The sequence below is a fragment of the Megascapheus bottae genome, chromosome 1, assembly GCF_031878675.1.
Source record: "Megascapheus bottae isolate mThoBot1 chromosome 1, mThoBot2.hap1, whole genome shotgun sequence".
NCBI classification, from domain to species: Eukaryota; Metazoa; Chordata; class Mammalia; order Rodentia; family Geomyidae; genus Megascapheus; species Megascapheus bottae.
In genome coordinates this window covers 55,594,490-55,608,752 of record NC_143509.1, presented here as the reverse complement: position 1 = coordinate 55,608,752, position 14,263 = coordinate 55,594,490, and the positions used below count along the sequence as shown (strand labels likewise).

General features: G+C 42.5%; 1 protein-coding gene across 20 annotated transcripts in view; it reads left to right on the top strand.

Moving 5' to 3' along the window:
• Kalrn (kalirin RhoGEF kinase) overlaps window positions 1-14,263 on the top strand; it is a 598,249-nt gene that overhangs the window by 547,802 nt on the left and 36,184 nt on the right. For 10 of the 20 annotated variants that reach the window (XM_090345153.1, XM_090345067.1, XM_090345058.1 and 7 more), the window contains 5 exons: window positions 476-553; window positions 4,360-4,545; window positions 5,341-5,512; window positions 10,329-10,567; window positions 12,232-12,488. In XM_090345153.1, coding sequence (XP_090201279.1) covers window positions 476-553; window positions 4,360-4,545; window positions 5,341-5,512; window positions 10,329-10,567; window positions 12,232-12,488 — 932 coding nt within the window. Of the gene's footprint in view, window positions 1-475; window positions 554-4,359; window positions 4,546-5,340; window positions 5,513-10,328; window positions 10,568-12,231; window positions 13,275-14,263 lie in introns of those variants that run through there. The other 10 variants (XM_090345162.1, XM_090345024.1, XM_090344999.1 and 7 more) reach the window with 3 other exon arrangements.

The following is a 14,263-nucleotide window of genomic DNA, read 5'->3' as shown; positions in this document are numbered from 1 at the left end:
TACACACAGGAGGATTACCCCCTAAGTGAAAATCTTTGTGCCACCCTGGGGATTATTTTAAGCCAAAGAGGTTGCAGCCATTCTGACAGGTTATTTTAGGTCAAAACCTCTAATATTTCTAAAACCAGGCAAGGCTGTCACTTGGGCAGACTAGAAATAAGAAAGGAAAGAAAAAGAAAGGAAATAAAATAGAAAAAACAAGAAAGGAAAATAAGCAAAATCCCGGAGGTAGGAAAGGATGAGCTGAGTGACATTCCCTCTATATGTGGATCACTAATGGCAAGGAAGCCTGTGAAGATGGCCACCAGCCCTGCCCCCCCCCCATTAAAAAAGAAACCTCTCCCAGTCCTCAGAGAATAGGCTGACAACTGATGTCCCCTCCTAGAGTAAGAGGTGAGAGGTTCCTGTCTTCCTGCCCTGCGTTTCCAGCTGATTCCTATGCCCCTTTCTGAGTGACTGTTGTCTTTCCTCACAGAAAGCTGTGGAGTTAATGTGCCTTGTTCCCAAACGCTGCAATGACATGATGAATTTGGGGCGCCTGCAGGGCTTTGAGGTGAGTCCTTAGGAATGTTTCTGAGCCCTCTCTCCTCTTAGCAGTAGGAGTCCAGGCTCCTGAGACATTTTCCTTTGAAGTCCTGTGTCTTGTCTACTCTGTCCACCCCTCTGGTTTACAGGCCTGGGACTTTCATCTATTTAGAAAGTCCACTGATAGGACAGAAACAGAGGTCTTGGTCCAAACTGGAATTAGAATTCCAAGGAGGTTGGAAGGTCCATAGTTCTTTTATATTGTTTAATCCAACAATGACCTCTTCCCTCTTTCATATAGACTGAGAATTTGGGCGGGGGAGGGCTGTGAGGCATAAATACTTTTTTTTTCAGAAGTTAGTTTTGTTGACCAGGTTTGTATAGTGATTGAATTTTTAAGGTACTGAACATCTAAAACTCTAAACCATCACAGCACACATTCCTGTCACTTTGAAGAAAGGAATAAAATCTGAAGGGAAATAGCTAGATGTCCCAAGGATTTTGGCTTAAGTAAACATACTAGTTCCCCAGGCTACAATAACAAAGTACCATAAATTGGACAGTTTAAGCTACAAAAGTGTGTCTCAGTTCTGAACACTAGATATCTGAAATCAAAGTATTGTCAGGGATGGTTTCTCCTGAGACCTACAAGGGAAGGACCCATTCCTGGCCTTGTCCCTTGACTTACCTGTGACACCTTCCTGTTCTCACAGTCTTCTCCCTACATTTCCAGATCACCTTCCTTCTGGATGAACCTGTATCCAAGTTATTCATGTTTTTGATAAGAATATCAGTCATAGTCTGTTAAGGCTCAATCTTCCAACTTCCAGTAAGGTCACATTCTTACAGTGGGGAAGGATGGGGATCATTCTTCCTTTCCTAGCAGTGAAACTTGGGAGAACAAATTCACTTTCCTGATTTCTACTCACTGTGTGACTGTCATTAGTTTATGTCATAAATTAGTTCATGTCAAAATTGCATTTTGAATATTAGTATGATAAAATTGCAATTGATAACTGTTACAGGCAGGAAGATAATCCTATTTCCCATTAGTTCTGCAACTTACTATTTCATGTTTTTGGAAAGATAGGATTCCTAAACATTGTAATAATTAATAATTTACACACATACACACCTAGAAATAAACTAGTAGAGATTTAAGGAGGTAGTAAGTAAACTTAGAAGATATTATATTCAGTTTGAGTTGTCTTCCCTGCCTTTCCAAGCCTGTCCTGTGGGCCCATTAAGGCTTTCATGCTTTGTTGTGATAGGTACTGGACGGGGAAGGGGGAGGCTTCATGGCTGTTGGTTTTCATAGATTCCTGGCTCTCCAAGAGAGATCTAAAGTATTAGTTTAAGCAGTTACTTCCAATTAATGAATGTTGAGCTCATGAGTGATTCCTTCCTACTGAACAGATTTTTTTTGGTTGGGATAATGTATAGAGGGGTTACAGTTACATTCAGCCAGTAGTAGGTGCATTACTTCGCACACATTGATACCTCTTCTCATGTTTTTGTCACCATTTCCCTCCCCCACCATCCCTCCCAATCATCTTGTTTAACCCCCTTCCCTTTCCTATTTCCAATAAACAAATAAACGTATACATAATATACCAGGTAACAAAGTCAGATACAATAACAATATGAGATTAACCATAAGGGCAAAAAAAAAGAGAAGAGAAATAGTATAGTACATTAAGAACAACAATCACACAAAATAAAGCTCTTGTTTCCATATCCTAGGCATCCTTTCATTTAGTCTCATCCTATATGACCTTATTTAGCTAGGTTTTGAGCTATTGTAATCCTCTGCTAGGTGAGTCCTAGATGTGTACTAATTATTACAAATGAGGGAAACCATTGAGCCTATGTTCCTTTGGGTCTAGCTTGCTGAAGGGATTTTTATAGGTTTTCCTTTATAATTATTCCAAGGCTGAGGCTATTGTGAGCAAAGTACTCCCTCTTGCTCTTCAACCTTGAAGGCCCCCCCCCCATGCTTTGAGTCTGGCCTGGCTTTCTCTGTGTCTCTGCAGGAACTGACTGCTGACAGGAGGAAGGACATTGGTTTGTGCTCTCTGACTTAAGAGAGTTCAAGTGCATGTGTGTGTCCACATAAGGCAACACCCAGGAGTGTGCCGTTTCTCTCTCTCTCTCTCTCTCTCTCTCTCTCTCTCTCTCTCTCTCTCTCTCTCTCTCTCTCTCTCTCTCCCTCTCTCTCTCTCCCTCCCTCCCTCCCTCCCTCCCGTCTCTCTCTCTCTCTCTCTCTCTCTCTCTCTCTCTCTCTCTCTCTCTTTCTCTCTCTCTTTCTCTACCTTGAACTCAGCCTCTTTGTGCTCAAGTCAAGCACTCTCCCACTTGAGCTACAGCTTTGTAGAGTAGTTTATTGGAGATAAGAGATAGACTTTTCCTGCCCTGGCTGGCTTCAAACCATTAGCCAACTCTCAGCCTACTGAGTAGCTAGGATTTACAGGCTACAGGCATGAGCTACCCTTGACCGGCTTCTTTTCTGTTTTAAATCAAGGCATCGTTTTCTTCTTTTTCATAAAGCCACTGAGAACCTTCCTATTGGGAATATCACTTCCCTAAATGCATGGGTTTGGACAAGGAGACGCTCCCATTTCCCCTCTTTCCTGGCTTTTCCTGCAGCACCAGCTGCCGATGCCCCACGATCAGGTTCTTGTGTAATATTAATAGAACTCGTAGAGCTTTCCTGGCTAGCTGGTCATTGGCTTAATATTAACTTTGGACCAGAATAGAGATAAGCCTGTCTGGCTCCTGACCTTAGCTGTAAGGCACTATGATCTAAGCAGAGGGCAGGCATTTCTCAAGAACACACAAAAGAAAAATGACCTCCCAACCAGGTAATGTTTGGGATTAGGTATCACATGCAGGAATGTTTGTACTAAAGAATGCATTTCAGTGGAGGCATTTTGATTGCTCTCTGAGGTGTCAGGGTCTTATTGCAAAACAATAGAAAAAAAAAGCAAGGGATTCTAATAGTTTCTTTGAAGACTTGTTAGGTATGGTATTCATTCCCTTCAAAGATGTTTCTGAAAGTCTCATTAGAAACTGGCAAAGCAAATATTCTCTACCACCCGCAATGAATAACATGTAACACATGGTACCAGGGTAGCTAGAGTCATTTTAAGAAGGATCACAGGACACAGGAAAAATATCTTCCAGTTTATAAAATCAGCAGGCCTGTCAGTAGTGTCCCTAACTTTACCTGCTGATCTTCACGAGAAACTAAGACTTCAACATATCCCATCCTAAACAATAGACAAAGAGAGGGCCCCCGACTCATCAGCTTATTTGAGAGCCTCCCTGCATTACCACCCTTGACTTATAGACTGGTTCTAGGTTCTTGACCATGAAGACACCCCAGGTCCTTGGCTCATACCAACCAGGGAACCAAATAGGTACAGTGTGCCAAGCTAAGAGGGCTGAAAGGCTACTTCTAGCTCCAAGTATCACCTACCTTCTGTTTTTGTACTTGAAAAAAAAATGAATATCCAAGGTAATTTGCAATTCCCTTTTAGTGTAAAAACTCCATTTTCCTCTGGATTTTTCTGGAGCTGTTTTGTTTGTTTGTTTGTTTGTTTTGTGGTTCCATCTCTTCCTTTCTGTGTCCCTCCAGAGCCCTTACATGAATAGGGACTGTGGTGTCCCTGAGCCATGTGGGTGGATCTCAATTCATTGTCTTACTAGAGTCCCAAGACTCTTGGTGTGTCTTAGCTGTTGCTCACATCCCAGAGGGGAAGATCATGTGACCTGAGAAGGCTGAAGCCATCTCCCATCTTCTCACTGACTATTTTGGGCCTCTCTCTCTGTCAGGGAACCCTGACTGCCCAGGGCAAGCTACTGCAGCAGGACACATTCTATGTGATTGAGCTAGATGCTGGCTTGCAGTCCCGGACCAAGGAGAGACGTGTCTTCCTCTTTGAGCAGATCGTCATCTTCAGTGAACTGCTCAGGAAGGGCTCCCTCACCCCGGGCTACATGTTCAAGAGGAGCATCAAGGTAAGGGCTCTATGGGAAGAGCCAGTCTCTCAGAGCTGCCTTCCTCTAGTAGGGTGGAGAGGACCCAGGACCTTGGCATCTTTCAGCCTAAATGATTTGCCATTGTGAAGGCTGAAGGAGCAGCTGTGACAGGCTGAGGGCCAGTCTCCAGCATGATCCTGCCAATGCCCAAAGAATATTCACTGACAGATCTAAGGCAAGATTTTGGAAGTTATCCTCAAATAAAAACTTTCAGGTATAGCCGGGCACCGTGGCTCATGCCTGTAATCCTAGCTACTCAGGAGGCTGAGATCTGAGGATCGCAGTTCAAAGCCAGCCTGGGCACTGAAGCCCATGAGACTCTTATCTCCGATTAACCACCAGAAAATCAGAAGTGGCGCTGTGGCTCAAGGGGTCGGGTGGTAGCCTTGAGCTGAAGAGCTCAGGGACAGCGCCCAGGCCCAGAGTTCAAGCCCCATGACTGACAAAAAAGAAAAAAAGAAAGAAAGAATAAAAAAGACTTTCAGGTACAGCTGGTCACCAGTAGCTCGCAGCTATAATCCTAGCTACTGAGGGGTCTGAGAACTGAAGACCATAGTTCAAAGTCAGCCAGGTCCGAAAAGTCCATGATACTCTTATCTCCCAGCAAAAAGACAGCAGTGGAGGTATGGCTCAAGTGGTATAGTACCATCTTTGAGCAAAAAAGGCTCCAGTACCAGCACAACTTTTTAAAAAATTCTTTTTAAAGTAGAGTAATTTATTGCTGACTTTTTAAAACTAGATAACTATGAAAAAGATCAACTCATTTTCTTTCAGATGAATTACTTGGTCCTGGAGGAGAATGTGGACAATGACCCCTGCAAATTTGCACTCATGAACAGAGAAACTTCTGAGAGGGTCATTCTGCAAGCAGCCAATTCAGACATCCAGCAGGCATGGGTGCAGGACATCAACCAAGTCTTAGAAACACAGAGGGACTTTCTAAATGGTACGCGCTGGGCCTTATCTCTCACAGGGTCATTTCAGGGGAATCCACACCACTTTTAAGCCTCATGGAGACGAAAGAGACTCCAGCCTTTTACTTTTCAGAAACACATTAGAATTCTTCTAAACCTATATACATAAGTGGAACAGATAAGATAGTGTGTGAGAAAGAAGTCCTGTCTTGCTGATAGAAGAGAAGTTCTTTTGTAGACATTCTGAGCATGGCTATGGCCTCCATTACCAGCTGGTGATCATTTGGGCACAATTGTGAATTGTGCATAGAGCCAGCATTAATGACACCCATTTTCCCAATGGAGACTGATGTCTGGTACCCAAAAACTTTCCAGTACAGACATCTGATTATACAGAGAACATAGCCCTCCACAGGCCCTGCAAGGGTTCCCTGACAAGTTTGAGAGTAGAGTTGCTACCTTGTTTGTTTGGTTTTCACTCCTGCTGGGATTTCTTCATATTTATTTTGGCGTGTGAAAGGAGGTATGCAGCTTTAAATTAATGCTAATCATCTGAGTTGGTAGTACTAGAAATCTATGGAGCCAAGATGGAGTTTGAAGTTGAGGCCTAAATGGAGCCAGTAAGGAAGACTCAGTAAGCACATATCTGCATGTATACACACACACATAACACACACACACACAAATGCACATATATGTTCATACATTCACACACTCACATGCACAACAGACCATCTACAGATGTATCACCAACCCTTCCTCATCCTGAAATCTGTACTACATCAACACATACTCATACATACCTGCACCTGTGTGTATACATATTCCCACCACAGGTATCTCTCTCTTCTTGCCAGTGTAGTACTGAAGATTATAGTGCATGCACTCACATATACATGGCTACTATACAGGTCATCCTGCAGTGCATTTCCTTTTTAGCTGTACTGAGATCGTGCAACATGCCCTCTGTCCTTACACACATGCGTACTCTCATGGGCCATCCCTCGGTCTATCACCTCTTCTTGCCAATACAAGGGTCTTGACTTCTTCAACTGCCACAAGTAGAGCATGTGCCAGGTGTCTGTCATGAAAACAAATGCTATGGGCAAAGGGAAGAGCTGCCTTCCTAATCCAGGTCTCACTACACTGCAGTGTCAGCTTTATCCATGGTAAGGAATTTGACACAATATTTTATTTCTTTACTTATCTATTTTATCTTTTTTTGTACTAGTAAAAAGAGGGGCAGGAAGGAGTGAGGAAAAGAAGGGGATGAGAGGAGAGGGAGAGGGAGAGAGGGAGAAGAAAGGAGCATACACCTTAAATGCTCAAGCACAATTATTTCATACAAGTAAGTTGTACCAAAATCCTAGCAATAGATATTGAGTCATACATTCAGTTTGATGGGCCTAATTATCAAGTAAGTACACTTAGTACTTAAAACTTGGAACTGTATTGTTTTGTATATAGTCAATCTAGATTTGAATAGTCCCAGGAGACCTTCCTCCTATTAGGTTATCATTGTCTAAATATTTAATGTCCACAGAAAGCTCTCCAGGGCAGGGGCTATGTTCTGGCAGACCTGTTAAATACTTTGACACACTCACGTGAACAGGATGTAGTAATAGAACAATGCTAGGCTTTTACTTACATGAGTGCGGAGTCTCAGGCGATTTCTCTCCTGAGACCACAAAGAGAAAGGAATGTGGCCTCTGTTGAGTACTACTGAAATGTGGATCTGTGGCTGTGAAAAAAAAAATCCCTATAATTGGACATCTGTAAGTGCCAACTGTTAACCCATTTAAATATACGCTACAGTGAACACTGATAAAAATGACATTCAGGACAGTTCTGGAAGTACTTTGCACAGGACTGGGTGGCATTTGCCTGGGTGCATGTGCACTCATTAGTGCAACTCGTTTGAGTTGGAACTTTCTATCTTAATTTGAGTAAAGCAAAGCTCATATCTTCCCGTTCAGATCAGTTTCTCCTGTGTTGTGAGTTGCTTTCCCTCCTCCCAGCATCCAACATGAGTCACTTCGATTCCTACTAATATTTCACATCTAGGTTGTCAGTCCCTGATTTCTCCTGACTCTGTTTAGACTTTGGCTTCTTGCTTATTACGATCTCATGTCTTTTGAATGAGAAGAGAAGCCTGTATGTCTTCTTCAGTCCATCTGCTAACTGCTTTAAGGTTAATATTCCAAAACATGGTTCTGATGGTACAGTTAGATTTTAAACTTTAAATTTAGCCGGGCAGGTGGCAAATGCTTCTAATCCCAGATTTCAAGTGGCTGAGGCAAGAGGATTGTAAGTTCAAGGCCAACCTGGACTGCATAGATAGTTCAAGGCCATCCTCAGATACATAGAAATACCATGTCTCAAAAATCCAAGGGCTAACTCTGAGATTCCACCTCACTCTAGTTAGAATGGCCATGATCAAGAAATCTAATATCAGCAAATGCTGGCGGGGATGTGGCCAGGAGGGATCACTACTACACAGTTGGTGGGAGTGTAAACTTGTTCAACCACTATGGAAAGCAGTATGGCGGGTCCTCAAAAGACTAAGCATAGAGCATCCCTATGACCCAGCAATTCTACTACTTGGCATTTACCCAATCGTCCAGAAACAAGGACATACTAAAACCACTAGCACAATGATGTTCATTGTAGCACTGTTTACTATAGTGAAGGTATGGAACCAACCCAGATGCCCCTCAGTAGATGATTGGATCAACAAGATATGGTATTTATACACAATGGAATTATGCTGCCATTAGAAAGAATGGCATTGCCTCATCTGTGAGGAAATGGAAAGACTTGGAAAAAATCATAGTAAGTGAAGTGAGCCAGACCCAAAGGAACATAGGCTCAATGGTTTCCCTCATTTGTAATAGTATAAACCTTGGACTTTCCTAGCAGAGGATTACAATAGGGCAAAACCTAGATACATAAGGCCATATAGGATGAGGCTAAATGAAAGGACCTCCAGGATATGGAAACAAAAGTTGTATAATGTGTGATTGTTGTTCTTAATGTACTATGTTATTTCTCATCTCTTTTGTTGTCCCTTGGTTATTCTCATATTATTACAGTATCTTACCTTGTTATCTGATATATTATATATATATATATATGTTTATTTGTTTATTTGAAATAAAAAGGGAAGGGGATAAACAAGATGGGGGAGGGGGAGAGGGAGGGGGAGGGAAATGGGGACAAAATCATGAGAAGGGATATCAGTATGTGTGAAGTTATGCTCCTTCTATCTGGCAAATATAACTGTAACCGCTCTATTAATTATAATAAAAATATAAAAGATGAAATAAAATGAAAAGATGATAACCAAAAAAAAAATCCAAGGGCTAGGCATGTCTTTCAATGATAAAGTACTTGCTAGCACACTCAGACCCCTGAGTTCAGTCTCCAGGATTGCAAAAAGGCAAGAAAAAGCAAAAGCAGATTTAAAGTTCATGTAATCTATCTCTTATAATTAAGTCTCACCAGCCTGGTTTTCTGGATCTGCCAGATGATGGGCCCCCATCTTCCCTGATCTGTCCAGTACCTTCTCCCTCAATCAGGACAGAAGGCCCTAGGCTCTAGATAATTAGACTGTAGCCTTGCTTCCTTCCTGGGGAGTCTAAATGTCATCCCTTCCTGAGCTCTTCATTACACGCTCCATTGCTAGACACAAAACCATACACAAGTGCACACACATTACATAACCTAATCTCTTCCAAAAGGGCAATGTTTTATGATTCAAATATGTCATGAATTTTGTTTTATCTTTTTGTTGTTTAGGCAGTGATCTGATTTTCACAATTTCTTAAAAACAAGTATCTGTTATAAATTGACATGTTGAATTGAAACCATTTTGTACAACTACTCAAAGATATTTTTACATAGTTTTGCGGTAAATTTATTTATTTATTTATTTTTCATATATTTTTAATTGTAATTAATAGAAGGGTTACATTATATTCACCAGATAGAAGGTACATTAATTCACATACATTGATACCCCTTCTCATGTCTTGGTCCCCATTTCCCTCCCCCCCACTCCCACCCCTCATCTTATTTTCCTACCTTCCCTATCCAATTTCAAATAACCAAATACAAATATATCCAATATATCAGATAACAAAGTGAGATACTGTAACAATATGAGATAACCAAGGTACAGCAAAAGAGATGAGAGATAACATAGTACATTAAGGACAACAATCACTCATTATATGGCTTTTGTTTCTATATCCTAGAGGTCCTTTCATTTAGCATCATACTATATGGCCTTCTGTATGTAGGTTTTGCTCTATTGCAAATCTCTGCTAGGAGAGCCCAAGGTTTCTACTGATTATGACAAATGAGGGAAACCATTGAGCCTATGTTCCTTTGAGTCTGGCTTACTTCACTTACTATGATTTTTTTTTTCCAAGTCTTTCCATTTCCTAACAAATGGGGCATGTCATTCTTTCTGACAGCCGCATAGAATTCCATTGTGTACAAATACCACATCTTGTTGATCCACTCATCAACTGAGGGACATCTGGGTTGGCTCCATATCTTTGCTATGGTAAATAGTGCTGCAATGAACATCGTTGTGTTAGTGGATTTAGTATGTCCTTGTTTTTGGACGATTGGGTAAATGCCAAGTAGTGGAATTGCTGGGTCATAGGGGAGTTCTATGTTTAGTCTTTGGAGGAACTGCCATACTGCTTTCCAGTGGTTGTCAAAGATAATTTTTTTTAAATTATCATGTATCCACATGTCTAACACAGAGCCCGGCACCCAGTAGACCTGTGTGCTTATAGGATTCCCAGGGCTGAGGACAACTTTCTTCTTATCCTGCAGCACTACAGTCTCCCATTGAGTATCAGCGGAAGGAAAGGAGCTCAGCTGTGATGCGGCCCCAGCCTGCCAGGGCTCCCCAGGCCAGCCCCAGGCCATACTCCTCTGTCCCCATGGGCTCAGAGAAGCCTCCAAAGGGCTCCAGCTATAACCCACCTCTGCCACCTCTGAAGATATCTACCTCCAATGGCAGTCCAGGGTTCGACTACCACCAGTCTGGGGACAAGTTTGAGGCCAGCAAGGTAAAGACAGCTTGTTGCTCTGCCCTGTCACCAGTAAGATATGGAGAAGGTGATTGTTACCCTGTACATACAAGAAGCCAGGTTCCATAACCCACAGTTCTGTCACCATCATGACAGTCAATATACATTACCATAGACCTACTCTACACAGCTGCTTGGACCCCAAAATGCATTTGGATCAGGAGAAAAATGGGAAAATCCGAAATTAGGAATAAGGTGATCTGATGTTTACTCCAAACTCTTCACTGGTTTTAAAACCTTAGTTTGTGGTTGTCATGCACTGGTGGCTCACTCCTGTAATCCTAGCTACTCAGGAGGCTGAGATCTGAGAGATCAAGGTTTGAAACTAGCCCAGGAAGAAAAGTCTATGAGACTTATCTCTACTAAACTACTCAGAAAAAGCCAGAAGTGGCACTGTAGCTCAAGCCACGCTCTGCTCTTGGGGGTAAAAAATCTCAGGGACAGCACTCAGGCCCTGGGTTCAAGCCCCAGGGCTTACACCCCCCCAAAAAAAATCCTTAGCATGACATTCTAATAATTCCAGCAAGTCAGAAAGTTGAGGCAGGAGGTTTCTGAGTTCTAAACCACCTCAGGCAATGTTACCAAAACCATAGCTCAAAACAAAATCCAAACAGAGGGTTTGGGATTGTGGCCCAAGCCACACTGTGGAGCACTTTCCTAGCAAGCACAAGAATCTGGAAGAAATATCTTAGCAAATCCTTCCTCAGGCCTCAATTGCCTTTAGAACTCAGTGGGTCTAAGAATAGGAATACTTGTACTTTGTCCTGCATGGTCCAATTCTGTAGTTTTATTCTCCCCCCCCACATCATTGATATTAATTTTGTTGAAACTAATTATTGATAAGTAACTGTAGCAATCTATCTCATCACATGACCTGGAAATGATTTTCCACCCTAGAAAACCTGGTCCTTGGGAATCACTTGTAATTACCTTAGGATTTGTTTACCTATTCAAGCATTTCTAGCTCTCACCAGGCTGTAGGGTATCCTGAAGAGCTTCAGGTCTACCCAGAAGTAATCACTGTGATGTAGAGTCACATGAAGAGTCATGTAAGCTGCTCCTCCTGTATTAGTAAGTGAGGATGGAAGTTCTATACCACAGGTAGTTGGGTCAGGGCAAGTCATGGCCTTGCCTTTGAATTGAGTAGAAGTGTTCATCTTACTCCTATATCACAGTCAGGTTGTAGAGTACAGCCAATGGATGGTTTTCAAAAGGGAAAATAAAGATAATCTCAAAGAATCTGTGTCCTATGCATAGAAGAGGATTGTGACCCCTGACCTTTGCCCCCACCTCACTGCCAAGTACTTACATATCCATGTGCTACTGATGTCAGGTTCTTCCTGCCATTCTAATGCAAGAGAATGCTGATGGAAAGCTTGAATACTAAGATCATATCTTTGATAGCAATGTAGCTAGACAGTATCTGTGTGTGTTTACCTCAATTATAATATTATTTGAAGCACTGCTATAAAAACACATTTCCAAAGCATGTTTGTGAACATAATGGCATCGCTCAAGAAGTGTCCCACCTACTGTATATCCCTCTAGTGGGAGATTTGACTTTTATCCACACAGCAGGGTGCAGAGTATTCCTGCATGAACCAGTCTCCCAGCATTCATGTCCCTCTCTCCCTGTCTCCTAGCAGAACGACCTCGGAGGCTGCAATGGGACCTCATCCATGGCGGTGATCAAAGATTACTATGCACTGAAGGAGAATGAAATTTGTGTGAGCCAAGGTGAGGTGGTCCAGGTCCTCGCCGTCAACCAGCAGAACATGTGCCTGGTACACCAGCCTGCCAGTGATCATTCCCCAGCCGCTGAGGGCTGGGTTCCGGGCAACATCCTGGCACCCCTCACCAAAGCCACAGCAGCAGCAGAAAATAGTGACGGGAGCATCAAGTAAGTGCCTTGTTGGCTTCCCTGGGAAAGTATGTGGATTAAAAAAAAAAAAGAAAAGAAAAGAACATAAAAATGCAAACATACAGTAGGGAATCACTGCTGCTTATTCAGGAGTGCCACTGGAAGAGAGGTGTGAGTGAGTGCGGGACTACCTACAGCTTGGAGCATCCAGGCTGGATTGTTCTGGGGAGGTTTTGGTGGTGGTTTTTCCTTCTTTTTGTTTATAATTTTATGTTTATCCCCTCCCCTCCTCCTCCCGTCCCCCCCTACTCCTTAAGAAAAGAACCCTACTGAAACCCTAGGTGACAAAAGATATACCTTCCATTGCTACATTCGACCCACCATGGGACTCACTGGACTGGACTTCTATTTATACTGTATCAAGTTATATATTTTTTTGATTGACACCAAAAAACAACCTTAGCACACACTGCCAGACCTGGACAGGTCAGAGGCCTGCTGCTTCTCCCAGAAGAGAGGGAAATTTTTTGGTTGTCAATAGCAAATCCTCTGTACAAATTGTAACTTTTTTTTTATTTCCTCCCTCCCCTGTCATTTTAATATATGTTCATGGTCATTTGTAAGATAATTTCTTTTTCCTTGTTTTGGTTGCGAAGACCCTTCCAAACACATTCCTGTATAAAGTATTTGCACTATTTAAAGAAACCCATATGGATAAAGTCAGGTTGTGCAATATAATGGAGAGACACAATGTTCATCATTGTACCTGTAATGTAACTAATAACTTTAAATGTACTATTTTAAATATGTAAAATAAATTTTCACCATGAGCATGTTTTAATGAGGTTAAAGACTAGTGGACCCTTCTTCCCCCTATTTCATCTTTCTTGGACTTTTAAATTTGCAAATGATTCTCTTTCTCTCTCTCTCTCTCTCTCTCTCTCTCTCTCTCTCTCTCTCTCTCTCTCTCTCTCTCTCTCTCTTTTAATCTTGTCTATATTTTAGGGGTTGGATACATGAGCAGGTATTTTTTGGTACATAGCAAGTGCTTTTGTTATTAAAGTGCCACCCCTAGGTCCCCCTGCACATGACCCCGTGGGGTTTCTCTGACTTAAAGATGAGAAAGGACCTGACCAGCGGGTTCCCAGCAACTGGTCAACCTTGATGTGCTGGTGTGAATGGATGACTGGACTAGACAGCAAGTATTGGCTTGCCTTCCCCCACTGCCCTCCATGCCCATGGACCGAGCGCAAGGTGTCCAAGCAGCAATGCCAGTGCTTCTTTGGCCCTTCCTCTAGGTCATAGGATAGAAACTAATGGAAAGAATGACCAAGGTGACTCCAATCACCTTGGACTCACCAGGTAACTACAGGAAATCAGCAGTGGCCCATGAGATAAAATAGGACTCATCCATTTTCTTCTCAAAATATTTGGTTTGGGTTGCTTTTGGGACCTTGGGAGTCAAGGCCCTTGGAACCTGATATTGCCTTTACTTGGAGTCCTTGCAGAGCTAACTCTTAATGGTTTCCCCTCTCCTTACCCAAGCACTAAGCACATCTTCCTCCTCACCTTTTGGTCTGTTGGTCCCATATTCCCACTTTCCATAAGAGGGCAGGGAGGAGGCTGGGAAATGGGAGCAGACTGAAATATACAAGGATCATTTGAGCACTGGCAAGCTGCTCTTACACAGAGGTGGCAACTGACCAAAAGTAATGTCAGTGTTTATCTGCAAAGGCCGCTCACCACACACTTTCCAGGGCCTGCTGTGGCCACAGGGTCACTATTGGTTAGGTTGCCCACAGGATAAATGTCAC